Source organism: Vipera berus (genome assembly GCF_964194415.1).
Source record: "Vipera berus genome assembly, chromosome: 3".
In the NCBI taxonomy this organism is placed as follows: domain Eukaryota; kingdom Metazoa; phylum Chordata; class Lepidosauria; order Squamata; family Viperidae; genus Vipera; species Vipera berus.
This window is the reverse complement of record NC_138204.1, coordinates 62989338-63016127: the sequence shown is the minus strand read 5'-3', so window position 1 is coordinate 63016127 and position 26790 is coordinate 62989338. Positions and strand designations below refer to the sequence as shown.

Genomic DNA, 26790 nt, shown 5'->3' with positions numbered 1-26790 from the left:
TTGCCTGTTCCTGGTTGGATTACACAACCCACATTTTCTTGCATTAATTAGCACAGAAAGTCAGAAAATAGCAACAAGTTACAATCTATGCAAGTCACAAAAATTCCTCTACCAAACACTGAAAAGCTCAGAAAAATATTGCTACCAGCTGTCAGAGGCTATCTCTATTTAGGAAAAAAGAAATACATACATGTTTTGTCAAAAATACTTTATAATTATAGAATTAAAACTCAGGATTACCGTATGTAAAATTCAGAAACGATAGACATACCCTGGCCTATATTGTGAACACCAATAGACATTCCCAAGAACTTTGACTTGGTCCAGATGTGAGCATTGAACTGAATTTTCTTCCTGGAACATTCTGCATAAAATGCTGAAACTTAAAAAGGACAAACAAATATGGTGAACTACAGTGCAGTAAATAAGCACAAAAACACATATTTGCTTTCCTAGTAAGAAATCTGGAGGAAAAAAATGGCTGAAGTGTCAAAATGTAAACAGCAACAATAGTTTTTTAAATAATTTACAAACAAAATAACTTACTTGGAGGGTGGTGGGAAACTTGTTCTGCTACAAATGTCACATTATTTGGGGAGACCCATGGAAGAGGTCCATCTGCAACTGTCTCCTGCAAAACAGATTCCAAACTATGCATGATATACATTTCTTTTTGTATACCTGAGATATTTACAAATATTCTGGATGTGAAGGTACATTAAACAATAGAAAAGATAAATTTATGTCAGTAACCAAGTTCCTAAAAAAAACCCTCTGCCATGTATCTAACAATGAAAGGAGACTTGGGTTAAATGAAATAACTTTCCTTCATAGTAGAAACGCTACACTGGAATGATTTTTGAAAATAAATATATAAATAACACTTCAGTGCGCTTTAATATGGATATGTATTTTGCATGTTTAAAAATACATGTAAAATGAAGATTATGAGCACTTAAGACTTTTAAATTATTGTCTCTTACCCCTCTGTCCTAATGTGAGAATAGTGAGATCACAGAATATTTATTAGGAAAATAGTAATTAACTAACTAGAATAGAGAAATATTGGCATATTGTATACTATTAAAAAAACCCTAATTCATAAATTACACTGTCTTTAGAGTTCAAACCTCTAAATGCATACGGAATCTTCTTTATTGGAAAATACTGACTTGGTGCAGTATTCTTATAATCTCTTATAAGAATTGTTAAGTTAGTAACATGATTATTAAGTGAATTTGGCTTCACCTTTGACTTTTGTCAGAAGGTTGCAAAAGGCGGTCACGTGTCCCTGGGACACTGCAACCATTATAAATTTGAACCAGCTGTCAATCCAAATTTTGATCATATGACCACAGGGATGCTGTAATATTCGTAAGTGTGAAAAATGGTCATGAGTCACTTTTTTTCAGTCCACTGTAACTTTGAATGGTTACTAAATGGATAGTTTGTTAAGTCAAGGACTGCCTGTACTTCAAAAATAAGGAAGTCTACCGCTTTCATTTTTGAAATAGGCATTTAAAAAACCTGCAACAGTAGGAAAAGCTCCTGTCCAGGATCAGTTTTCTTTCTAATTCTCCATCCTTCTAGTTTTCTATTATTCTTCCCTTGACACCACATTTCAAAGTTGAATTTGCTGTTAGTAAAATATAGTGGAAACATATATATATATTTGAGGTCCGATTATCAGCATAAGATGTAGACAGGTTTGTGAAATTCTAATAAAATACTGACCCCAGCGGAAAATTATCTTCATTCATGCTATATTCCACATTATCCTAACAGTCAGAATGGGCATTCTTAACTATGAGTATATACAAACATTATATGGAAAACGTAATCTTCAATAAGACTATAAAGGTAAAGGTTCCCCCGCACATGCGTGCTAGTCGTTTCCAACTCTAGGGGCCGGTGCTCATCTCCATTTCAAAGCCGAAGAGCCAGCGCTTGTCCGAGGACGTCTCCGTGGTCATGTGGCCGGCATGACTAGCACGGAACGCTGTTACCTTCCCACCGGAGTGGTCCCTATTTTTCTACTTGCATTTTTACGTGCTTTCGAACTGCTAGGTGGGCAGAAGCTGGGACGAGTAACAGGCGCTCACTCTGCTACGCGGCACTCGGGATTTGATCCACCAAACTGCCGACCTTCTGATCGACAAGCTCAGTGTCCTAACCCACTGAGCCACCGCGTCCCTTAATAAGACTATAATGGACTACAAATATACTCAAATACTACTTGGAAAGTTACTAAAAGTCTCCATTACCCTATATGAGGAAAAGCCAAATAAATATTCAGGGCAAGGGAAATGAAAAGAATTATGTTATTTTATTCAACATATATCTCTACTGAAGACATCAAACCCACTGAACATAAACTGATCACCATGTTTCAGTCTAAATGATTTCATAAGGTTATTAGCATGATCAAGTTTGAGGATAGGGTAACTCCAAACATTATTATGGATTCCTTGAAGAAAAAGTTGGATGTAAATACAATAAATAATCAGTAATCCAGATAATGGCTATGAAAAAATATGAGCAGAAGACAAATGGCATAAAACACATAATGGTTTGATGTTAAACCTGTAAATTCATATTTAGAGTTGAATGGCTTATATACCTGGAATTTTTCTTATTTCAAATATAATCGAAATCAGGGAATTATTGAGAGATGACTGGGGGAAAAAGTTGCATTTAGTGTAAAAACTATGTTTAAAACTACAATTCACAGAAACATTCTATAACAATGTATCATTTTATTGCCAAGTGGTTCCTCATCATGGCTACAAGCTACCTTTTGCAATTTGTTTTCTGGCAGCTATATTATTCAAATACAGTACAAAAACTTCTACTTTCCATAGCTTCTAGCTGAAAGTGACGTGCAGATAAGTAGCTATATTACCAACCATATTTTCTTCTTGTTCAGCACTTGGTAGTATCCAATGGCATCGGAAGATTTCTCCCAAAATGGGATTGTAAGGTTTTTTTGCAACAGATCCTTTCCTTCCTGCATGGAAAGCTGAGAGATACCATTTCACCACTTGAATCATACGATCTTTTGGATCTTTGTAGTCACTAATACTAAAGAAAACACAAAAAAATTATCTTACTTTCAAACTAAATATAAATATTTCCTCAAGTTTTTTAATTCCAAATCGAAAAATGTTTCTATAGTTACCAGAAAGGCACATTGCTTTATAATATATATTTATACAATATATATGTATTTATATAAAAATGTAGCCAATGAAATAGATGTAAGTAAGTTCAGTGGTGGGATTCAGCCGGTTCAACACCACTTCAGCAGAACCGATAGCTAATTTTTTGTTGCCCAGGCCCAGAATGGACTTCCGGAAGCGGTATCCACACAGAGAACCAGTTGTTTACATATTTGAATCCCACCACTGACTAAGTTTGTATGCAACTTGTATGGAAGTTTGTATTATCCAATTTACATTTGGTAATAAGGGACAAAACCAGTATATGATCAAAAATGTAATACCTCACAAATAAATCAGGATGCGCAAAGAAGTCTGCATACATTTCTAAGAGTGATCTTCTTTCCAAAATAAAAGTTGGAAGAACCACCTGAGGAAAGAAAAAACTTAGCAAGTTCAAATTTCAAAATCATATCAATTTCAATGAAAGTGATGCATTACGTTTTAAGGCACATTACTAGGTATGACTGCCTTATAGACATTGTCTTTAATTAGCATTTGCTCAATCCAAATAAAATACTTTATTTATGGTCTCAAGCCATTAAAATACAATTTAAAATATAGAAAAACCAATTATGAACTGATTTCATAATTGTCAGTTTTACCGAGGTGCTGGTATGTCTCATATTTTATAATATATATAAATATGAGACATAAAATATGTCTCATATTTTAACCTTTTTCTAAGTAATAATTTCCAAGAGTTCAAAGAGTCTCACCTTTGTTAGGTCCATTCCTAACCTAACTTGTGATAAAAGGTGCATGATAACACTTTTGTGTTCTTCCACTGACTCCCCTTCAACATCATCGTCTCTGTCATCATGAGGATCAAAAAGATCTGGAAAAAGTAAATGCATCCCTGTAATTTCTTGGCCACATTTTAAAAATACAAGAAGTAAATAAAATTTATTTAAATTATTTTTAAATATCTATATCAGCTTGCTGGAACTGATATTAAAGTGATTAAGAATCTAAATAGTTTGTGAACTTCTCTTACCAGCATCATTTGTCCCATTAGACACTGAAGAGTTAAGGGACTCTGCTGTATCTGGGCGTTTCATGCTACTCCCAGTGTTGCTACGTGTTAGAATTGTTCCAGATCCTGAGGGGCTATGGAAAAATACAAAATTCTTATAGTTGAATGTAGAACATATCTGAGATAATTTCAAACATAATCAAATTTGAAAGAACTTTCATACTACAGTACGTATAAACCTGGAAAAAAGTTTACATAAATAGCAACTTATGTAGAGAGAGTAAATATACCATTTAGGGAAGAGAACACAGACAAAAGGAAAACAGTTTACATTTGTATAGCAAGTTCAAACAAATAATCACACAATTTGTATCCAAAAAAATTAAAAAGCCTTCTTATAAAAGACTATCCCACTACATCTGTAGACATATTAGATTGATTAGAACTGGGATTACATACCACACCCTAAGATACATCAGCTCATGGATAAAAACCCAATCTTGAAAATGCAAACAGATTGCTTCCCAGGAGTTAATCGCTACAGTAATATTACCACAGTATGAATGTTGCATAAGCAAGGCACAATTTTAGAGCCAAAATTGTTTGTGTACTGTACAAAAGTTAACTATTCACAATACATTATGGGAAAGATTCAGAGGCTGATATACAGTATGTGTAATTTTGCATATTCTTAAGAGGAAATAATTGTCTGCATACTTTTTTATCACTTACTCCAAACATCTCTTTGGGGATGAACTAGTCTGATAGAATTCATCGGCATCATAAAATTCATCTTCACTGCTAGAATAAGAAAAATCTGGAACTGTATTTGGAGACAGATTGACATGACTTGGAGAAGTTAAACTGCTGCTGGGTGCTGACTGTCCACTTCCTGCAAAGATTATGCATACACATAATTCCCAAGTGTTTCTGATATTTAAAATATTATTTTTTTACTGCGAGTCAAGTTAAACTAATGTACTGAATTTAAGTTTGATCATCAACATAAAATAATGAAAATAACAAAAATAAAAATCAGGAAGCTGCAGATTGCTTAATAGATAACCCTTCACCTATTAAGAATATATTTGAGCACATAACAATACAAATCAAATTTACTAGAATGCAGTTTATGCAAATATTTAAACAAGTAAACCAACACAAACAATACTGTACAGAGGTGCAGTAACTAATATTTCTCCCTTTACATACACATTTATTTAAAAAGTGGGTAGAAAGCTAAGGCATTTATTCCTATAAATGCTTCTGGATCCCATAAACAATACAAAAGAACACAAAATAAGATGGGGTGGAAAGGAATATTCTAAAATGCTAAAAGGGATAGAAAGGAAGATTCTCACCAATTTGTTTTCTAGTGAACATTTTTATTCTTTGCAACTGGCTGCCATGTATACGCAGACAATTGGTGAGTATGCAAATCTTGCCTAACAGCTGTTTTGCAAGAACATGTTATTTGCTCTCAAAATTTCAAATGCACTCTCAAAACCGAAATTATCTATCCTGCTCTCAGATACTAGTTTGTTTCCTGCCTACCTGCCTGCCTGGATTCTAAACATTTGCCTTGCTAAACAATTTTTAGTATGCTACAAGAAGTGTGCAATTAAACAATTAAAAGTGGGTAAAGCACCAGGAACAGATGGTTTGACTGCCATTTATTATAAAAATTTACAGTTAGAAATGGTGGAACCTTTAAGAGAATTGTTTAGGACAATTCAATCTGGAGGAGAAGTGCCTCCATCGTGGAAAACAGCTTTTATATCGTTGATTCCAAAGGAAGATCAAGATCTTACCCAAACCAAAAATTATAGACCAATATCGCTTTTAAATACTGATTATAAGATATTTGCAAAACTTTTAGCAAATAGATTAATGAAGGTTATGCAGCAAATGATTCATAGTGATCAAACAGGATTTATAAGTGGTAGACAAATGAAAAATAATGTGAGACATATTGTAGATTTATTGGAATTTTTGGAGAGAAATAACCAGGTCTCTGCAGCGCTGATCTTTTTGGATGCTGAAAAGGCTTTTGATCAATTGAATTGGCAATTTTTATTTAAAGTATTAGAGAAGATGGAGTTTGGGGATGAGTTTTTACAACCTATTAAAGCAATATATCAGAAGCAAACAGCTCAAATAATAGTTAATGGTAGTTTGACAGAAGCATGTAATATTGAAAAGGGTACACGACAGGGGTGCCCGTTGTCACCTTTGTTGTTTGTTTTAACACTGGAAATATTATTGATTAAGATACGTGATTCAAATAAAATTAAGGGAATTAATATAAGAGATCAAGATTATAGACTGAGAGCGTTTGCGGATGACCTGGTTATTACATTAAGTCAACCGACTCAGTCGGTTGTAGACCTGATGGAGATAATATTGTTATATGGAAAAGTTTCTGGATTTAAGATAAATACACAAAAAACTAAAATATTGCCTAAAATTATGACCACAGAACAAAAGGTAGTCTTAGAAAAATCAACAGGATTTGAAATAGTTAAAAAGATTAAATATTTGGGGGGTACATCTTTCAGTTTCAAATGCGAAATTATATAAAAATAATTATGAATTGTTATGGTTAAAAATACAAAAATAGTTAGATAGTTGGAAAAAATTACAATTGTCTTTATTGGGAAGAATCGCAGCAGTGAAAATGAATGTTTTACCAAAAGTTTTATTTTTGTTTCAAATGATACCTATACTCAAAAAAGATTCAAATTTGGAAGAATGGCAGAAAGGTATTAATAAATTTGTTTGGGCAGGGAAAAGACCAAGAGTAAAATTTAAGATAATGCAAGATGTACGTGAAAGAGGTGGTCTTAAAATGCCCAATTTTAAAGTATATTATGAGGCTGCGGCTTTATCATCAATTAGTGATTGGTTTAATCTAACACAAGGGAGATTACTGAATATTGAGGGATCTGATTTATTATTTGGTTGGCACGCATATTTATTGTATGATAAGAAGGTGGATAATATCTTTAAGACACATATATTAAGGTATGCCCTGTTGCGAGTTTGGAAAAAATATCGACATAAGCTAAAGTATAAAATACCAATTTGGGCAATACCTAAACATTCAATAGAAAATATAAGTCTGGGATTCAAACATGATGTGACTACATATAAAGAAATTCTCAGAATGGAAAGGAATGTATGGCAATTAAAGCCATTTAATATTTTAAAAGAAGAAAGAATAGTGCGGACTTGGTTTCAGTATGGTCAGTTACAAGCTAGATGGAAGGAGGATCAGAAAGTTGGTATTTCGACAATCGATGAAAATTTGGTTAAACAAATAAGAGATCAAAGTCCAGCGCATATAAGGATATATAATGCATTGATAGAAATAGATTCAGAAACGGAACTTGTTAAAGATTGCATGATAAAATGGGCCCAGAATTTTCAGGAGCCCATAGCGATGGATATCTGGGAAAAGATATGGGTCAGAAATGTGAAATTTACACAGGCACAAAATTTAAGAATTTTTATAAGATGTTTTATAGATGGCATTTAGATCCAAAAAAATTAGCATGTATGTATCCGAATTATCAGCCTAAATGTTGGAGGTGTGGTTGTGATGATGCAACCTATTATCATATATGGTGGACTTGTAAAAAAGTTAAAGCTTTTTGGATTAAAATTTGGTGGAATATGCAGAAGATATTTAAGAAAAAGATAAGGTTTTCTCCACAGTTATTTCTGTTGGGTATTATTACAGATTGTACTGTTATAGATATTAAATTGATGTTAATTTTAATTACGGCAGCAAGACTCTTGGTAGCGCAATATTGGAAGAAGGAGGAACTGCCTACTATAGAAGAGTGGACTTTAAAAGTTTCAAACCTGGCGGAAATGGCAAAGATTTCAGCATATTTGAAAGAACACTCGCAACAGAGATATATTTTGGAATGGAGAAGATGGATCGATTATATTCAGAATAAATATGGGACTAGAAAGTTTCATTTAGTATATGAATAAGTATTAGTATTATATGATGTATTATTAATCAGTTATTGTTATTTAGTTATGTTAAGAGGAGTTAAAGTGCAATAGAATTTAAAGTGTCTTTTTTTAGTTGGTTAGCATATTTTAGCTTAAGTTGGTTAAAGTTTATACCCTGTATTCAGCTCTGGGAAGTCAGGGGGGGGAGGGGAAGGGAGGCAAAGTGGGGGGGAGGGAGAGAGTTTATGTTTTTAAAAATGTATTTTAAAACTTTTCAATTAAAAAAAAGTGTGCAGTTCTCCTTAAAAATTAAGTTGCTCTCATCTATAACAATTGGGAATGTCTGATAGAACCATATTATGTGAAAATGTAGTTCAGAATTGTATCCCGTCATTACTGAGACAAATTCAAAGTGTTGTTAATAATTATTTAAATTGTACACAACTCAAGATGGAAATTTCATAAATTTCCATTATAAAAGGATCTCCAATGTTCTTTCTCTAAACCCTTATACTAAATTAGATGAGGTGGGTAGTTATTAGATAGATAGCTATTTATTTATTTTATATCCTGCCACAATCAAACAATTTTCATTTGCAGCAGCAGAAATGCAGGTGTGGAATATCTCCTCCAAAGAGAACTGAGACTATTTGAAGCAAGGCAGGACTGTCATTCTTTGCTATGGATAACTGTATCTAAAGGATTTAGTGAAAAAACATGCTTCATTAGCAAAGCTATTCTTGTACTCTTCATAAGCAAAACTCCTATAAACTTCCATATTTAATAAGGCAAGAGAAGACCGTTGGGCTATACCTGTACTATTTGGTGTTGGAGTTTGATGACTTCCAAGTAATGCTACCACCGGTCCAACAGGTAGGGATGATGGCCGCTGTTCTGATTTGCAAAGTTGAGTTGGTTCTGAAAACATTAAACAAATCACTTGGCTGTTTTATTTTTAGTTCTACTCACTCTCCTGAAGGCTTATTAATCCCTTTAATTCACCCCATTCCCTTTTTATTTTTCTCAAAAGTCTGCATTTTAATCAATAAAGGAGAATATTTGTAGCTCAGGATTGAAAAGAGGGGTCCTTGGTGCTCTCTGAGCTTGGCTGTTTCCTTGAAGACGTTTCATTCCTCAAACTAGGTAACATCATCAGTGATAGTAAGGAATGGAGTTTTGCTCTCAGTTTATATTCTAGTGCAGGGGTCGGCAACCTCGGCTCTTTTATGACTCGTGGACTTCAACTCCCAGAATTCCTGAGCCAGCATAGCTGGCTCAGGAATTCTGGGAGTTGAAGTCCACGAGTCATAAAAGAGCCGAGGTTGCCAACCCCTGTTCTAGTGGCTTGCCCTCTCCGTGTTAGTGGGGGCAGACTTTGAGGTTCTTTGGTTGGGTTGTTTACTGTTGACTTGTTTGGCAGCTCCTTGATTGGGAACCAATAATCAGCTAAACAATACCCCAATCAAGGAACTAAAGTCTTACTACAACATATTTCCTTCAAAATGGCAGGAGCACCTGGGGAAATTGGAAAAACATTGTTCACTCTACTATATTGCTTCCTCGGTATGGATAGAACTTTTATGGACCGCTTGAAAATGTGAGCCATTGTAGGAAATTCCAATTTTAATTTACAATGGATTAGCAATTTTATATATCGCAAATCATTTCCTTTCTGCATTCTGTAAAAATAAATGGAAAGAGATGAAAATATTTTGAAAGCATTTAACAGATATTAGCAGACAGGATTTTTTTAAAAAAATACGATACCTGGAGGTAAGACAGTCTGTGTAGGCATTGTGCTATTCACTGAAGGTTCCAAGAGACTAGGTGGATATATTGCATCAACAGGATTAATAGTGCTCTGTGATATAAAAAACAAGGTCAACTCTTTTTGAGAACCATAAAATGTTTTGTGCAGGAAGCCAGTCCTGAGAGAAACACAAAACTAAATGCTTTTATGACATTAGTAGTCTATAAAAATAATGATTATAGTCCATTAACGTTAATTCAGTTGCTCTAGTATCATAAAGCCAAGGATTCCTGCTTTAAAGTTTAATTTGCTGATGTGATGGTAACACACAAAATTACAAGTCATTCAGGGTCATAGTTTTATTTTATATTTTGCTTATGCAACCCAACAATATTATCAATCAAGATGCTGAAAGAATTTGTCAAGCATCTTGAAGAAAACTATAAACATGTACCATTAGATTGAGTATTTCAGTCTGATTATGAAACTTTATGTAAACTAAGTGAAAACAATGCATTATACTGGGCTGAAACATAACTCTTCACCAGTCTCCTTTGGTGACCTTTTTATTAAAATTATCAGACTAAATTATTCTTTAAAGCTTCCTCATGGCCAAATCTTGATGAAGGAATGAAACATTTTTTTATAAAAATCAGGTAATGAACATATGTCAAGTTCGGATGTCCTAAAGAGAAAAAGTCAGCATAGTTTTCACCTAGTTAAATAACTACTGTATGAAATTGGTTATTTCCTACACTAGTAGACAAGATATTTCATATGTGTCCGCTATCATACATCTAACATTCAACTGGGTGACCAGATTCAATGGGAAAGAGAATTATGAGAACTGGGTTATTTTGTGTAGAAATTCTCTTGCATCACATTGCTAATATTGGAGAAAGGGAACTTATTACTTTCCAGCAATTGATGAAGTACAATTCCCAGCACTTATCAAAATTGGCCATACTAGCTGGACTACCAAAAGATATACAAGTAGTCTTCGACCTACAATAGTTCATTTAGTGACAGTTCAAAGATAGAACGGCGCTGAAACAAGTGGCTTATGACCATTTTCCACATGACCATTGCAGCATCCTCATGGTCACATGTTCAAAATTCAGACACTGGGCAACTCATATTTATGCCGGTTGCAGTGTCCCAGGGTCACTTGATCTTCTTTTGCGACCTTCTGACAAGCAAAGTCAATGGGGAAGCCAGATTCCCTTAACAATCGTATTATTAAGTTAACAATTGCAGTGATTCACTTAACAACTGTGGCAACAAAGGTTGTAAACTGGGGCAAAATTCACTTAGCAAATGTCTCTTATAGCAACAGAAATTTTGGGCTCAATTATGGACGTAAGTCGAGGACTATCTGTACTTCAAAGCATTTGAAAGGCCAGAGATTCCCCACATCAGCATTATATGAAACAGCACACAACTGCCACATCATTATGCACTAGATTTTCCATTACTCATGCAGGAATCAGTTCTCCTTCATTAGAACAATTCTGAATATGTTGTTTCCAAGTTGAAAAGCAATATAATTACCTCTTCTGTTTAAGAAAACAACATAATCTATATTTGCAATTTGCAAAATGTATTATCAGGAAAGTAGTAAGTTATATTCAGCACAAATAGTAGAATAACAATTTAAACTTTAGGAAGATAACTGAATCCAGTAGCATTTGTTTAGAATTGGAGAAGTCTGAGTATCAAAGCAAAAGAATAAACCAGAAAAATAACAACTCAGTTAATACGAGAAATGGAGATACAGAGCACAAGTTTCCAGCAGTCAGCATCAAGAATAAAAAATAAAGGAGAACTCTTGAAGAGATGAAGGGAAAATGCAATTGTTGAAGAGTAGCAAAAGCAGAATATATTTTCATTGTGCAAATTATTGCTAACTGTCCATAATAAAAATGAATTTTTCAGAATTTATAGTTAATTATAATCAACTTGGTGAATTGGACATAATTCTTAGAATAAATAAATTCCAGGTCCCAATTACTTTAAAAAAAACATACTGTGGGAACAATTATAGTAACGGTATCTTCCCAGAAGAGGAATTTAAAATGGAACAGCTTTAGTCTATACAAAAGGACACAGATGATAATTACAAACTGGAAAAAAAGAAACCAGTGATGGTCCATTATTTTCAGTGAATAGTTTGCTTTGTTCACAAAAAAAACCTGTATCTGAATCAAATCTGAAATATTTCAAGGACACTTATGAACTAGACATATAGTAGAATCTTGCATATAATTATTTAATTACATCCAGGATGCTCATATGATATTTTCTGTTTGTTTCCTTCTTATTCTTAGATTAATACAAACCCAAATGATGCCTTAAACTTAAAGCATAGTACCAAAGTATCTAATATTAAGCAGCAGTCAGTTAGTTGTCTCAGAACCTAAAATTGTTACATGACAAAATGGGAGTATCACTTGTACTAGCAAGTACTAATTGCAATTAAATTATGTGAATTATAGGAAGGGTCTTATCTATAAAATTAATGTTCTTCACTACTAAATGTTCTTCACTACTATTAAGATTAATATCATCCTGCAATTTCTCTATCATGGAAGTAAAATTGTGGTCTCCTTAACATCACAAGAGAAGTGAAAATTGCTTGTTTGTGGAACGACCTACAACTGGAAAACTGTTCTGGGAATTTTCCAACCCATTCTGTAACCCTTTTTCTAATGAATCATTGTAATGCCAATCATAAAACTAAAGTTGTAAAAGAGTTATTTTTTCCCCACTCCCAACAGAAAAAATCTAAATTCAATAAAAATGGGATTATATTTCTAAAGTAAATTTTAACTAGCTTCAATCATACCAAAATTCTCTTTTGAAGCACCCAAATTTCATTCATCTTACTCTGTTTATGTATTATGTTTACATTAGTACAGCAAAAGATCTATATGACAGATTAGCAAACATTACAGAACTATGCCAACCATCAATGACTAGTTTCTGAAAATATATGATATTTATGTGTTTGAACTGATCCAAATATGCAATTTCTACATGCTACTTTTTTAAAAAAATATTCAAACTCATGTTTAATCCTACATCATGCATATTGGAAATTAACCAACATGAAGTTGAATACACAGGTAGTCGACTTACAACCATTCAGTGACCATTCGAAGTTACAATGGCATTGAAAACAGTGACTTATGACCATTGCAGCATCCCCATGGTCACAAATTCAAATATGGGTGCTTGGCAACCTGCTTCTATTTATGACGGTTGCAGTGTCCAGGGGTCATACGATTACCTTTTGTGACCTTCTAATAAAGTCAATAGGGAAGCAGGGCTCACTTTACAATCGTGTTACTAACTTAATAATTGCAGGGATCCACTTAACAACTGCACCAAAAGAGGTCATAAAATGCGTCAAAGCTCACTTAATAACCGTCTCACCTAGCAATGGAAATTCTGGGCTCAATTGTGATCATACGTCAAGGACTATGTCAATTCTACAATGAACCTGGCTGCAGCCATCTTGCTCGTTCTAGGTTGCCACACAATGGGAGGGAGTGCGGAGGATTTCTGCTAGTCTAAACATTTTACTGTCCTGTGGGAACCAAGGTCATTTCTGTTGGTCAGGTGGGAGGACGTGAGACAGACTACCTGTAGGCTTAGAATGGGAGTGATGTTCCCATTCTAAGGAAGTTAAGAGATAAAAGTACTCCAGAAACAACAGCTTCGAAATGTGGGTTTTATCAACATGCTTAATGTTGTAATGCATCAACTGGGCTCGATACTTTGGTTTCATCCAAAATTAATTACTATGTTTATATTGTTCTACTCTTCAAGACCATCTTGAAGACTGAATTGATTCAATATTGCCCAATGCAGTAACATACTAATTTTTCACAGGTTTCACTGGTTGCTTCCTGGATCAATTCACAGATCTGATTTTGACATATGGATCCTAAATACTTGAAAAATATCAATTTTTGATATTTAAAGGTGTAAAGCTACCAATCTATTGTGCTAAAGAAAATGAAACCCTTATTCTTTTCAAATAATGTATTGCATTTTTCTCTAAATTGGTACATCAGCATTATCACCCAAATCAGCGTAATCATCCAATATATTCCTATCACTATGTGTACAGACACTATTTATAATGTTGACTTGTAGTCAAATTACAGTTTGCCATATCTAAACACAGTAACAAGAAAACATTTCAATCTCTTTGTGTTAAACACAGAGGAAAAGGAGAAGTTTCATAGATTGTTATGCAATTAACTGTTAAATGATGTGCACATGCTGTTTTGAATTTCTCTGTTTAAATATCCATGATAAAACTTAAGATTCCATTTTTAAAAAATGAAGCATCCTTTATATAGATAAGTTATGAAGCATCCTTTATAGATGTAGATTTGTTAGGAAGTTCTATTACCATAAACATTTAAACAGTATTGAAATAGGATTATAAAAAGAAAAATACAAGATACTATAGGCTTCAACTTTATAAATCATTTTAATATAAGCTCTAAAATACAGCATTTTGCTATTCTGCATGAACTATAAATAAAAAACTCAGAAATGTGAATGTTAATATGTTAACACACAGGTAATGCTCTGAATATGACCATTCAACAGAGCTGAATGAAAACTTACAACCAGGCTGCAAAATTCTGTCCATCACAGCATCCCCATGGCTGTGCAATCCCAGTTCAGGCAGTTAGCAATCAGCTCACAATTATGACAATTATAGTATCCCATGGTTACATGAGTACCATTTGCAATCTTCCCTGTTTCCACAAAGTCAATGGGAAAGTTCCAGGAAGACCCAAGTCATTCCTGCTCCTGCTTTTTCATCCACCCACCCACCTATGGCATCTGTCCATGATTATGCTTGCCCATGGCACCCATCTGCTCAGGTTCCATAGTGCATGTCTACAGGACTCACCCACACATGCTCCATAGTTCCTGCACACAGCACGAATGCACCTGCGTTCTTGCCTAGAATTCTCACCTCTTCCCGTGTTGTGGTCCCATGAGGTCCTCAGTTAACGATCCACATGGTCCTGGGGTTATGATGGCAACTGGGATTGTTGTTGCTGAGCAATACAATCATGTGACACTGCACTTTATGATATCACTTAACAACCAAAATTCCAGTCCCTATCGCTGTTGTAACTCAAGGACTTCCTATACCCTAATCCTCAGTAAATAGGCCCATTATCACAGAATACATCCAGAATTATATATAGAACTCTTTACAAACTCTAAAAAGGATTAATACCATCTTTTTAGAAACTCAAAAGAACAGTTTATCTGTTACCATAGTTCTTTGAATTATTTGAGTCACATGGATTATATATCTCTGCTTAGTTACATCAAAACGTTTCTATAGCTGAAAAGAAGTTTAGTAAGAATTATAATGAATGTGCGCACTAGGAATCTTACATCCCCTCAATTTTTAAGGACCAACGAAGCAGCCATGAAATCAGGAGAGCTTACTTACTCAGACATCAGAAGGGAATATATATTACCAAAGATGGGAGATGACCACTTTAAAAGCTTCAATTATAGGTAAACAGTATTCTTTACCCATTTCTGTGTGCAAGAAGCAGCAAACCTACAGGATGATGGGTGTACAGAAATTCACCGAGAAAGAACCAAACACAAATATCTATTCGTACATGCAGTATAACTCAGGCTAATAGTATCTGGTAAATGTCAAGGTTTTCAACCAAGTAGCTTTCTACATAGGTCAGGCAGTAACATCCCCATGGTCAGTGTTGCTAATGTTAAATAAACCTACAGAGAATATGCTTGCATGAATCAGAAAATCAATGCTGCTTTGTGTCATGAGACAGCAATTTGGCAAGTGCTTCACTCTTTTAAATCATTTCTATCACTTCACCAATTATCCATTTTCCAATTCCACTGTCAAATTGTATTGTTAATCCATTGACAAGTAGAAAAGAGGGAATTGGAATATTTGGATAAAAAAATGTCAAGAGGGAAGTTCAGGCTCTTTTCCCAAATACATTTTCCAGAGATCAGAGGTATGGATTAAATAACAAACTTTGTCTAAAGAAGGTTAAGGTGAGGAACAGAGAAATAAACTGGAACCAAGAGGCTAATTCATACAAAAGAATAATCTCCAAAAAATAATTTAAGTTATATAACCTTAGAAAAATACTCCCAAAGCACACCCTGAGAAATAGCAAAAATAATTTCAAAGGAAAATGCCTCGTTTTTACCTTATTCAACATAAAGAACTGCAAACTTCAGTAGACTTTTTAAGTTTAGCCACAAATGTTGTCAATCATAATAAACATATAGCTAAATATAGATATTGAAAATTTGGATAATACATTTTTCTTCTGTCCGTAAAGAGTTGATCTAGCCTGCCTGGCAGTGGGTTGCATTGTTCCTGACACGGGTCCAAGATGAGGAATTTTCCTAACATGATACAGGTTTATTCGTACCAAAGATTCTCAGCTATCGAGTTTCTGGTGGAGCTTCATTGCAAACATAAAACATATACATGATGCACAAATTATGTTTTTTAAACAAGAGGCTTCCATTCTGACAGCAATCACAATTTCTGGCACATCAGACAATTACATTTTCTTCCTATTCATACTGGCATTTAATTTTGCTTTATTAATAGGAAACAGAGAATGTTAACATGAGAAGAAACAATGGAATTTAGAGGCTTTAGAACACTGACAAGATACTGAAAATGAAACACTTATTTCAGGGAGAGAGAGAGAAAAATAGAGAAAGGAAGGAAGGTGGAGGTTCAAGTCTCTGTGTTCACATGACTGTAGCTTTAATGCTCTGCAGAGATAAAAAGTAATAGTTTACATTTAAACTTACTATAAGTCCATCTGCGTGCTTCTCCTCATTAGTTTGATCCTTAAGGAAAAATGTTACAAATATTAACATAACAATTTGTCATCAATGTAATTAATGCTGTTTTTATAAGATTCATGTTCTTAAGAAGTTACCATTACACTTTTTGAAAGGAAAATTTCCTCATTAGAAATTTTGTTCATTATATAGTTCAGGGGTGTCAAACTGCCGGCCCATGGGCCGGATGCGTCACATAGAAGCCATACCCACTTCCCTCCAGCAAGGGAAAAAAAGTTGCGATACGTCACAACACATCACGTGATGCGGCGAGTTTGACACCCCTGATATAATAAGAAATTCATTTATTTTAGAAGTAGATAAAAAGTTTTTTCTAGCAAATGGATCTGCCATTTAAAAGCCACACCAAGTTGCATTTGTAAGATATGAATTGCTAAAATTGAAGATATACATTCATATAAATAGAACTCTTACAAAAGGTTCTTACATCCTTTACATCTTACATCCTGTTTTTTTAATTCAGAAACAATATTCCTGAAAATCTCCAAAGAAAAATCACACAATAAATACTATATACAAGAAAAAATGGCATTTGAGGGATTTCTGAGTAAGATACCTCTACTATTCTTCATTCATTGATGCCTTCTGATCTTTCCTTTTAAATGAAAACTCCTTTGATTCCTACTGATTTCATTAAAGCCATTTGAATTACCTGTCCCTGGATGATTTTGATTGCTTCAACTAACCTACAACCCTGAGATTTCCTGATGATCTCCACACAAGTATTAACTAGATTCAATTCAGTTCGGTTATGAGATTAATCAAAGTTTTATTAGGAAAATACCACACTCATTCTGTCTTCTCCCATTATGTAAAAGAGAGATCAGCAGAATATATATACATATATTAGGCGCATGGAACGTTGTTACCTTCCCACCGTAGTGGTCCCTATTTTTCTACTTGCATTTTTATGTGCTTTTGAACTGCTAGGTTGGCAGAAGCTGGGACGAGTAACAGGCGCTCACTCTGTTACGCGGCACTCGGGATTCGACTAACCCACTGAGCCACCGCGTCCCATATATTTGTTCCACTGTTCTTGCCTACTCATAATTTTAAAAGCAAGCAAATGATGTTCACTGGTTTAGTAGTGCCACTATATACAAGATATATTTTGCTACATGTCCCCCCCCCTCCTCGCCAAACTGCAAACAGCAACTACAGCTGGTATAGCACTAGTTCGGTCTTAATCAAGAGCAAGAGCAAAGGATCGCTCTTCGCTTTATTAATTCCTTCTGGACTTAGATTTACATCAACAACTTCACAGTTCAACCCTGAGCTTTATGCTGTATATTCTTTTATGTTAAAGTACCTGTGGACCACTGGATCAGAATATGAAAACACAGAATGTGTGAAGCAAAATATAAACCAGCTTTTGGATGATGAAACACAGTTTGAATGTGTTGAGTGCATATTATGGACATTTTCACAAAATGGCTGACAGATCTTGGCTATTAATAAAACATTAACAGAAAGGAAATTGGTGAAACTGACATGCTCTTTTACACTTGTGGTTAATGTTTTCTTCTGGGTAAGTAGAATACACCCAAATTTGAAAGATATGGCAAGCCACTGTAATTACAAATATATAGTAAATTAAAGTTAACCCATACTTCCAAGTTAATCAGTACTTTACGATAGGCATTTAATTTCTCTTTTATGAAGTGAAATTATCTAAATTATCCAAATTAGCAAAATTAGCCAAAGAGAATGGATTACGGTACTGAAATTTTACCTAATCCCCGTGCAAAGTGATTAGGACACTGAATTCTCCTCTTCTCCTCTTTATTAAAAGACCTCAGAACTTAGTAAATCTTTTCAGAAAATGTCAAAAAAATCCTAAGGAGTTTGAAGTTGTCTCACTCAGTGTTGATCATTTTGCTCCCAAATTTTAGTATATAATTTGGGGGTGTCTGGGTATAATTGTAGGCTGCTATCCCTGCTTTAAATAATGTTGTAACTGAAGGCAGTATTTCATTTAATAATAGTTGCAGCATATGCAATTACTGGAATAGAATGTTGTTAACTGCTCATAATTGATAAATATGAGTAATAGGTTTAATGTGATGTTTTCCCTTACAATGACTACTAGGAAACATTATGTTCAGATGGTCAGTATAAACCCCATTATGTAAAACTCTGTATTAGAGCTTGACAAAATATAATATCTGCCACTCTCTGCATTGAAAATTTAAGGGAAAGTAGCCTGTATATACCATTTGAATGCACGTGGCCCAAATAGAATTGTTTTAGACATAATCTTTAATTTATTACATAATAAAATATAGTAATATTAGAGTTCCTGATATATGGAACATCCTGTGTGATTTCTTTGGTATTTATGTAAACTGATCAAGCTTTGTATAAAAAACAAGGAATAGAAAAAACTTTGCACATAAAATCAGAGAGCTACTCAGATAAGAAAACTCCCACCACTCCAAGTTAATCATGGTATGTAACTTTCTTCCCATATTACGCCATTTGGTGGCTTGTGATAGGGTCAGAAATGCAACTATTTATGCAACTTAAATTATTTTTTATGATAACTCAGCTTTAGAGGTGCTGAGTTTTTCATTTTGTCAAGTAGAAACTGCTACTACAAGCTTCTGTATTTAGAATTCAGAAAACATAGCAAATACAAATACAAATCTTGTCTTAGCAGTCTTGAACTACAGTCAGTGAAGTGCAAGAATCTTTAGCAGTAATGTCTGATCTGAAAGATACATTCAATTCACGTGAAAAACAAAAATAAAGAATGACATCATACATAAGTTACATTAGAAAAAGGCAAAAAAATTTGTAGTTTGGGGTTGGTTTTTTTTATTTTATTGACATGAATCTTTTTTGCCCTTTCTTTCTCTTTTCTCCTTCTACTGGTTTGAACTAAGATATGTAGACAAATTAGAAAAAGAAGCATATGTTAAATTCTTATTACATCTGATGTTGGAAGGGATTTCATAATCCCAGAAATTGAGAAGCAATCTTTACTTTTATTTCTTAATCCCAGTAAGATAGAGAACACTGCTGCAGTCATATAAATAATGCCAAATTGCTACAGACCTCCCATTTAAAGGCCCTAATTAAAAACAAAGTCATGGGCTCGAACAGCATGGTTCCCACTTATCTTCCTTTTCAGCCCTAATTTTCATTGTAATGCTGTTGCTTTATTGTCTCTCTTGAGGAGTTCCTACCCATCACACTATCAGAAACTGTCAAAAAGGGTTCAGAATCTGAAAATTGGCTGTGTTTGTTTTTCTGACTTTGAAAATTGTCAAGTTTAGTTACCATACAAAAATGCCAGGTCTGGCTAAAATATGAATTTTCTATATTGGGGGGAAAAAACTAACACCCAATGTAGTTCATGAAGCTTTGAGCTAAATTACAATTATTGGTACAAATGAAGATTATCGCAGTACAACTGTACAATAGACCATTTTGTATTTGTGTCATAAAGGATATTAACAGTTTAGGATTTAGGAGCACATGATAAGCTTTATTTGAAATTGTTTCCTAAGAATTTTTTTTAAAAAAATATTCAATACACCTAATTTTGAAGTAGTATTAATAACTATAACATTTCATTATAAATATTCTTAATAAAATAATTTAGTTGTTTATATTACTTCAGTATATTAAAACTCCATATTTCAATAAAACAAATATCCTGAGTTTTGTGTGTTTTATCCGTATTGTACATATGAAACATAAAAATATTGTTTTTCAAAATATATATAGAAAAATTAATATTTTTCTACTTTGAACTAATATCTGAATATGTTGCTCTTGATTATCCTTATTTTCCAATATAATTTAAAATTAACTAAGCATAGCTACCATTATTGTCATATTTTAATCATTCTCAATAATAAGGAATATTTCCCAAATTTTAAAGTATCAGTAACATTTTACCATTTTTTGCAGGCTTTTATTATTTCAAGAATGTCATTCATGCTTATTTTAACTTTTCAGGCAATACCCTTCCCTTACCAGCATACACTTTATCTTACCAGCAGACCAGAGCAAGCATCTCTTCTTCCTCATATCAATTCTTAATGTCAGAATTGTATCTAAAACAATTTTCTTAGAAGAATTGTTCAAATGTATTTTGGCACAGGTGTACTGCTATCTAGCCATTTCTATGAAAATTCTGTTCTTTTGCAACTAAGGATAGTAGATACTGGTCTTGCACTCAACTCCAATCCATGGTATCAGCTATTTGTTGCTTGATGGTTTGTCAAAAATTTCATTCTTGAATCATTTTTTAAAAAAATGTTGTATTACATATTACCTGATTATACTGTATATATTTATTCTTTTGGACTTTGACCCCAAATAGATACATATATAGATAAATGCAGCAACTACCATCACCAGTTTATGTTAGATATTTTTTAGTTGCCCCACAAAACTAAATGGGATTTTTCATATTTGACATTGCAATAACTTCTATGCCAGAACTAATTAAGCTCATTAAGGATAGAAAAATAGTTAAAATTTTATTTCACTAAGACATGCAAAATGATGTAGAGAGTGAGGACTTTAGCCACTTTTGCCCCCAAAACTATCCCATTTTATCAATTCTATGTCACAAGTTCCAAGAAGAAATGGTGAAATATTTCAAATCTATTATCAATACATTGAAAAATCAATGGTCAAGATGGACCCTCGAACACAACAAATTTTAAGATCACCCTTTCAAATTCATACAATTTATTTGTAACCCAGTTCAGGAAAAAATGATTAGTGTTTGCTTCTTCCTATTTCAGCCTGGAGTTTTGTGCAATAATAACCAGAGGTTGTTGCCTCTGGACATTTAAAGAGATTGGCAGAAGTCAAACTTGTGTGAGTGGAAACCTACATACGCAAGGTGTCTTGTACTATTCTTTCTCTTCCATGTAGTTCCATGCTCCAAAAATCAACAGCAGTTGGTGATAATAGAATATTAAGTATGTTCCCCATCAACAGTAAACTATTTAAGTGTGGCAACTCTGTCATAAGATTATGTACAATGAACATTCTCAGGAGCTCAAATCATGAAATACTGATTAGAAAGCCAAGGAATTTATGTTTATTAAATACCGTATTTTTCGGACCATAAGACGCACCGGACCATAAGACGCACCCAGTTTTTAGAGCAGGAAAACAAGAAAAAAATTCTTTCTCCTTCTCTCTCTCTCCCTCTCTTTCTCTCTCTCTTTCTCTCCCTCCCTCTCCCATTGTCCCTTCCTTCCTTCCTTCCTTCCTTCCTTCCTTCCTTCCTTCCTTCCTTCCTTCCTTCCTTCCCTCTTTGTCCTTCCCTCTCTGCATTAGAGCAGTACCCGCGGAGGCGGCCCTGCAGCCCGGCTTTCTCTTGCAGAAAGCAGGCTGAAACGGAGTGAGGGAGATTGCCAGAAATGCGAATTGGCCGATCTCGCGCTCCTGCAAACTCCCTCACTCCGTTTCAGCTTCCCTTGCTACAAGAGAAAGCAGGCTGAAACGAGGCAGATTGCAGCAGCGCGAGATCAGCCGATTCGCATTCCAGACAATCTCCCTCACTCCATTTCAGCCTGCTTTCTCTTGTAGCAAGGGAAGCTGAAACCGAGCGAGGGAGAGTGCAGGAGTGTGAGATCGGCGTTTCTCAGCACGTGCCGATTCGTGCTCCTGGCAATCTCCCTTGCTTTCCACTTGCGGAGGTTGGGGCTGGCCATAAGGATCACCTTCGGACCATAAGACGCACCCTCATTTTTTCCCCCTTTTGGGGAAAAAAGTACGTCTTATGGTCCGAAAAATACGGTAATTCACACTAAGCAAGCAAGATTTTGGAACCTAAGTGGTGCATCCATACAAACACCTCCCCTTCAGGTTCTTAAATTACACAACATTACTACAACATAGCAAACAACACATAAACATTTTCTGCAAAAAAACAATATTTTCTACCATTTGGTACCGATAAAAATACTTACTTTAGCAATCTGCAGCAACACAATACAGTGTTTTATTGATTCGACCATGCTCTAAGGAAGGAAAAATTAATATTTAAGTTTTTCTAAAAGCTTAAATTATTTTTAACAATTAAAGCAATCCAAAACACTTGCAAAAAGGTCACCAATTTTGCATTTTTTTCATAGATATTGTTATAAATATCTAACAACCTTAACAGTTATGAATAAATGAAGATATAGGATATACTTCAGAGTTTTTTTAAAATTAACTCCTATTTTACCTTTACTACATAAGGTCCATTGCTTGTCCTTCCAATTTTAGACAAATGAAGGGAGAAGACCCTTCAGGACTACTTAACAGAAAGGAGCAGACTGAGGAAAACATCCTTACATCCTAAATCAAAGATGCATCTACTTTAAGTAGTATCTGCACATTACTCTGTACACATATACATATATAAATTAGTGAATGGAAGCTAGGAACATGCTGACTCTATGCCAAGTCCAATCCTGTCCTGCTCTGCTCCCTTAGCATGTAATCCCCATAGACCAGCATTTTACTTCCGGGAAAAATATTGGTTGCACTTGCAAATAATCACAGTGTATAAAATTTTGATAAAGTAATTAATAGCTATTGTTATGGTTATTTAGAAGTGATTTCACTTTAAAATACATTATTCTGATAGCTATCTAATCAAATAGATCTTGTCTTGTAAATGTGTGTGTGTGTGTATAAAAACTACAATGAAATTCACCTACCTTAGAAGATAGTCAGAAATGAATAAATTTAGTCTACTACAAGGTGAGAATTATTCCTGCTGATATAAATCATTTATTTCACATTTCTCCATTAATGTATCATAAGAAGCACTATGATACAAGTCACGTGTGGAAGGAGGGTAATCATACCAACTCATTTAAAGTATTCTACTAGTAAACACATTGTTAAAGATGAATATGTACATAAATATGAACAAGACTTTAAAAATATTTTAGATTATCCTCCTTCATCCTGGTCCTCCTCACTGCAATGCATTCTAAGGGAATCAGATGAAATACGATTTCAAGTGCATAGTGATTTTAAAAAAACTTACACTGGTTGTTTCTCTAAGGTTTTCAATTTTCTGCAAACACATATACAAAAAACATTTAAAGGTAGAAATGATAGTCTTTAAATAGATTAATACTGTTTGTTGTTTATTTCTAACCAAAAATAAACATTATCTACAAAACTGAACAGTGCAAACTCAGACAGGCAAGTTGTATTAAGTCTCTGGGATCTCAAGCACATTCCAAACAAAATATTGCTTTACCAAAAGATTAGCAGACATCCTTCATCACTGTACAATGACCCTGATATTATTTTTTCTTTGATAACAAGAAGCTAGAATGCAAACGCTGCAACTTACCAGCACATTTAGCAAATCTTATAGTACAAATAACTTGCCTCTACAAACTTATTCTGTGCTTATGCTTGAAACTTATTATTTATACTGCCAACTCCATCTATAAATAAACAAAAGGACTCTTAAAATAGCTAGTTTTAGCCACATTAGTCTTTTAGTTATAAGCAAATTTGCCGAAAAGTTTTGTTTAGCATATTTGAAAATTTTAAAATAATTATTTTGTATTTCCAAGTTATAATATTCAATCAAGATTCATGCTCAACAGATGTCCACATTTTTGCCTCTACTTATTTCTTCTACAGGCACAACAACTAAGTAAGCCATTTTTAAAAATTCCTTATAAATAGTAAATGCTTAAAGGATACCTCAAGAACATTTTATTCTAAACATATTTCTACTAGAAATAGATGGAAATTTTGATACTTGTCTTGGATCAATGGATTCGTTCAAAAGAAAAAAAACAGAATTCATGCAACGAATCAGAATTCATGGTGTTAAATTATGGGGTAACAACAATCTGACATTTTTTCTTCTGATATGGACAAGTTTTTAAATGCTAATTGCCAGAGAAGAAATCAACTATCATCTTTTATAACATCAAACAATCATTACAACAGAGTAGATTATAAGTAATTATAAAGTCTCATCTCTCTAGCAAAATTATATAAGAAAAAACACCTATTCAATAGTTAAGACAATTTTTCTCAATCTACGTACGACAGTCTTTCCCTGTCTGCACTCTGCCAATGCTTTGATCCCCAGTTCACATAATTCTCAGCCAACTGCTCTCTGTCCATATTGGATAAGAATTCTGAAGGGCACTCAAAAACATCTAAAGGGGATCAGGTTGAGAAAAACTGTCTTAAATGTATTTTATAATCAGCATGTTACTCTGTTCTAAATACAAAATGGTCCTTATTTTAGCAGAGATGGCATTTAACCTTTTATAAGAGATATATCCCCACAGGATCTCATTGTGGGGGCAAACATGATCCAGCAAAAAAATGTGTTTTCCAAAAGAAAATACACTAAAATACAAATAATCTTTTTTGCCTGGAGGGAGATCCGGAGCAAGGTTAACAAGCTGCAGGACTATCCCTCCCATTCAGTTTTGTTTTGTTTTTGTAATAGGAATGTCAATCTTATGGAAGCAAGTCTTCCAGAGTCAATATCCCCTTATTTATGAGATCCTACTCGTGGAACAGCTTGCCTTCAGAAATCGTGGGCGCTCCATCACTGAAGGTTTTTAAGAAGAAACTAGACAGTCACTTATCTAAAATGGTATAGGTTCTCCTGCTTGAGCAGGGGGCTGGACTGGAAGACCTCTAAGGTCCCTTCCAGCTCTGTTCTATTCTATTCTATTACATTTGGGCAACAGAGAATTGCCGGTTATTTTCATAATTTAGTTGTGCAGGTGCATGCACAAGTATCTGCATGCGGCAATTTGCATAAAATACTTTGGCACTTTCGACCTCCTGAAAAGAATGGAAAAGCAAGCAGGCAAGCCCAAGACAGTGGTGGCAGAGAATAGGCAGAGAGAAAGATTCAGAGGAATCAACTGGGTTCTGTGTACATTAACTGCAGAAGGAAAAAAAATCAATGTGATTGTTTTCCAGACCAGAAAAAAACCAAACTTCTAAGCTGGGAAAAGCAAAAGCAAAAAACGGCTTCCATTCCTGTTGAAAGCTCTCTGTTAGCATCCCAGATGTGATGCTTCCTGAACTCAGTGCTTGAGTTAACAGCACGTCATCTGCAAACACTAAGTTCCTGGGTAAGAAAAGTAGAGAGAGTTCTCTATCCATATAGTGATGGTTCCTTCTGGGCTACACAGAAAGTAATAGATATTACCTTCTTTAATGACCTTGCCGAAGAAGTGTGGAAGAAAACTAGAGGAAGGACCATTCTGTATGTCACAGTGAGCTTTGAGGATCAGATATAAATCCATAGAAGTGATTACCTTATTTGAATGAAATATATCCTTTCTTATTATTCTGTCACTATTTTTTCTGCACCTACTATAGATATATAAACAAGCTATACTTTATTTATTACCTATACATAAAAAGACCAGTAAAGTTGTATCTTAGAAAGAAATTTATAATCTAAGGTCATCTGTATAAAAATATACTTGCTTTTCTCTGATCATCATCTTTGCAGTTCAGAAGTTTTTCATCAAAAAGCTATAAGAAAAAATTGTTAAAAACATGGGAAAAACTTAATAATTTAACAGGACAGCAAATCCCTTTAAAAAGTACATTAGTTTCTGTAGAGTAAGTATATTTTTTATCTGTCTTACCAAAAATAATATTCATATTGCCTGTGGCTTTAATAATAGTTTTTATCTAAAACAAACAGTTGCTTCCATTAATTCATAAACTCATTTGCTTTCATTGCAAACTGTAAAGAGCAATCATAGGAGGTGGGATGGGGAATAGGAATATACCGGTACTCTGATCACAATAATACATATGTGAATAATCAGCATAGTACTAGAAACAGGAGAATTTTCATGATTAAAAACATGAAAAATCATTTTCATGATTAAAAACAGATGGGGCCACAGTTCTGCCCCTTTTGTATGCACATCAACGTCACATCCATGATAAAGGAGTGGGGCTTTGATTGTGACCATTACCTT

General features: G+C 34.1%; 1 protein-coding gene across 8 annotated transcripts in view; it reads right to left on the bottom strand.

Moving 5' to 3' along the window:
* OSBPL9 (oxysterol binding protein like 9) overlaps positions 1–26790 on the bottom strand; it is an 84408-nt gene that overhangs the window by 7183 nt on the left and 50435 nt on the right. For 5 of the 8 annotated variants that reach the window (XR_014025898.1, XM_081323421.1, XM_081323419.1 and 2 more), the window contains 13 exons: positions 26285–26332; positions 23841–23870; positions 22768–22818; positions 16772–16810; positions 9928–10021; positions 8974–9078; positions 4927–5086; positions 4216–4328; positions 3938–4056; positions 3503–3588; positions 2907–3081; positions 547–631; positions 272–382 (listed from right to left, as the gene is read on the bottom strand). Coding sequence is in view for 7 of the 8 variants with exons in the window: in XM_081323421.1 (XP_081179547.1) it covers positions 272–382; positions 547–631; positions 2907–3081; positions 3503–3588; positions 3938–4056; positions 4216–4328; positions 4927–5086; positions 8974–9078; positions 9928–10021; positions 16772–16810; positions 22768–22818; positions 23841–23870; positions 26285–26332 (1216 nt within the window). In the remaining variant the exon portion in view is untranslated. The remainder of the gene's footprint in view (positions 1–271; positions 383–546; positions 632–2906; positions 3082–3502; positions 3589–3937; positions 4057–4215; positions 4329–4926; positions 5087–8973; positions 9079–9927; positions 10022–16771; positions 16811–22767; positions 22819–23840; positions 23871–26284; positions 26333–26790) is intronic. The other 3 variants (XM_081323422.1, XM_081323420.1, XM_081323425.1) reach the window with 2 other exon arrangements.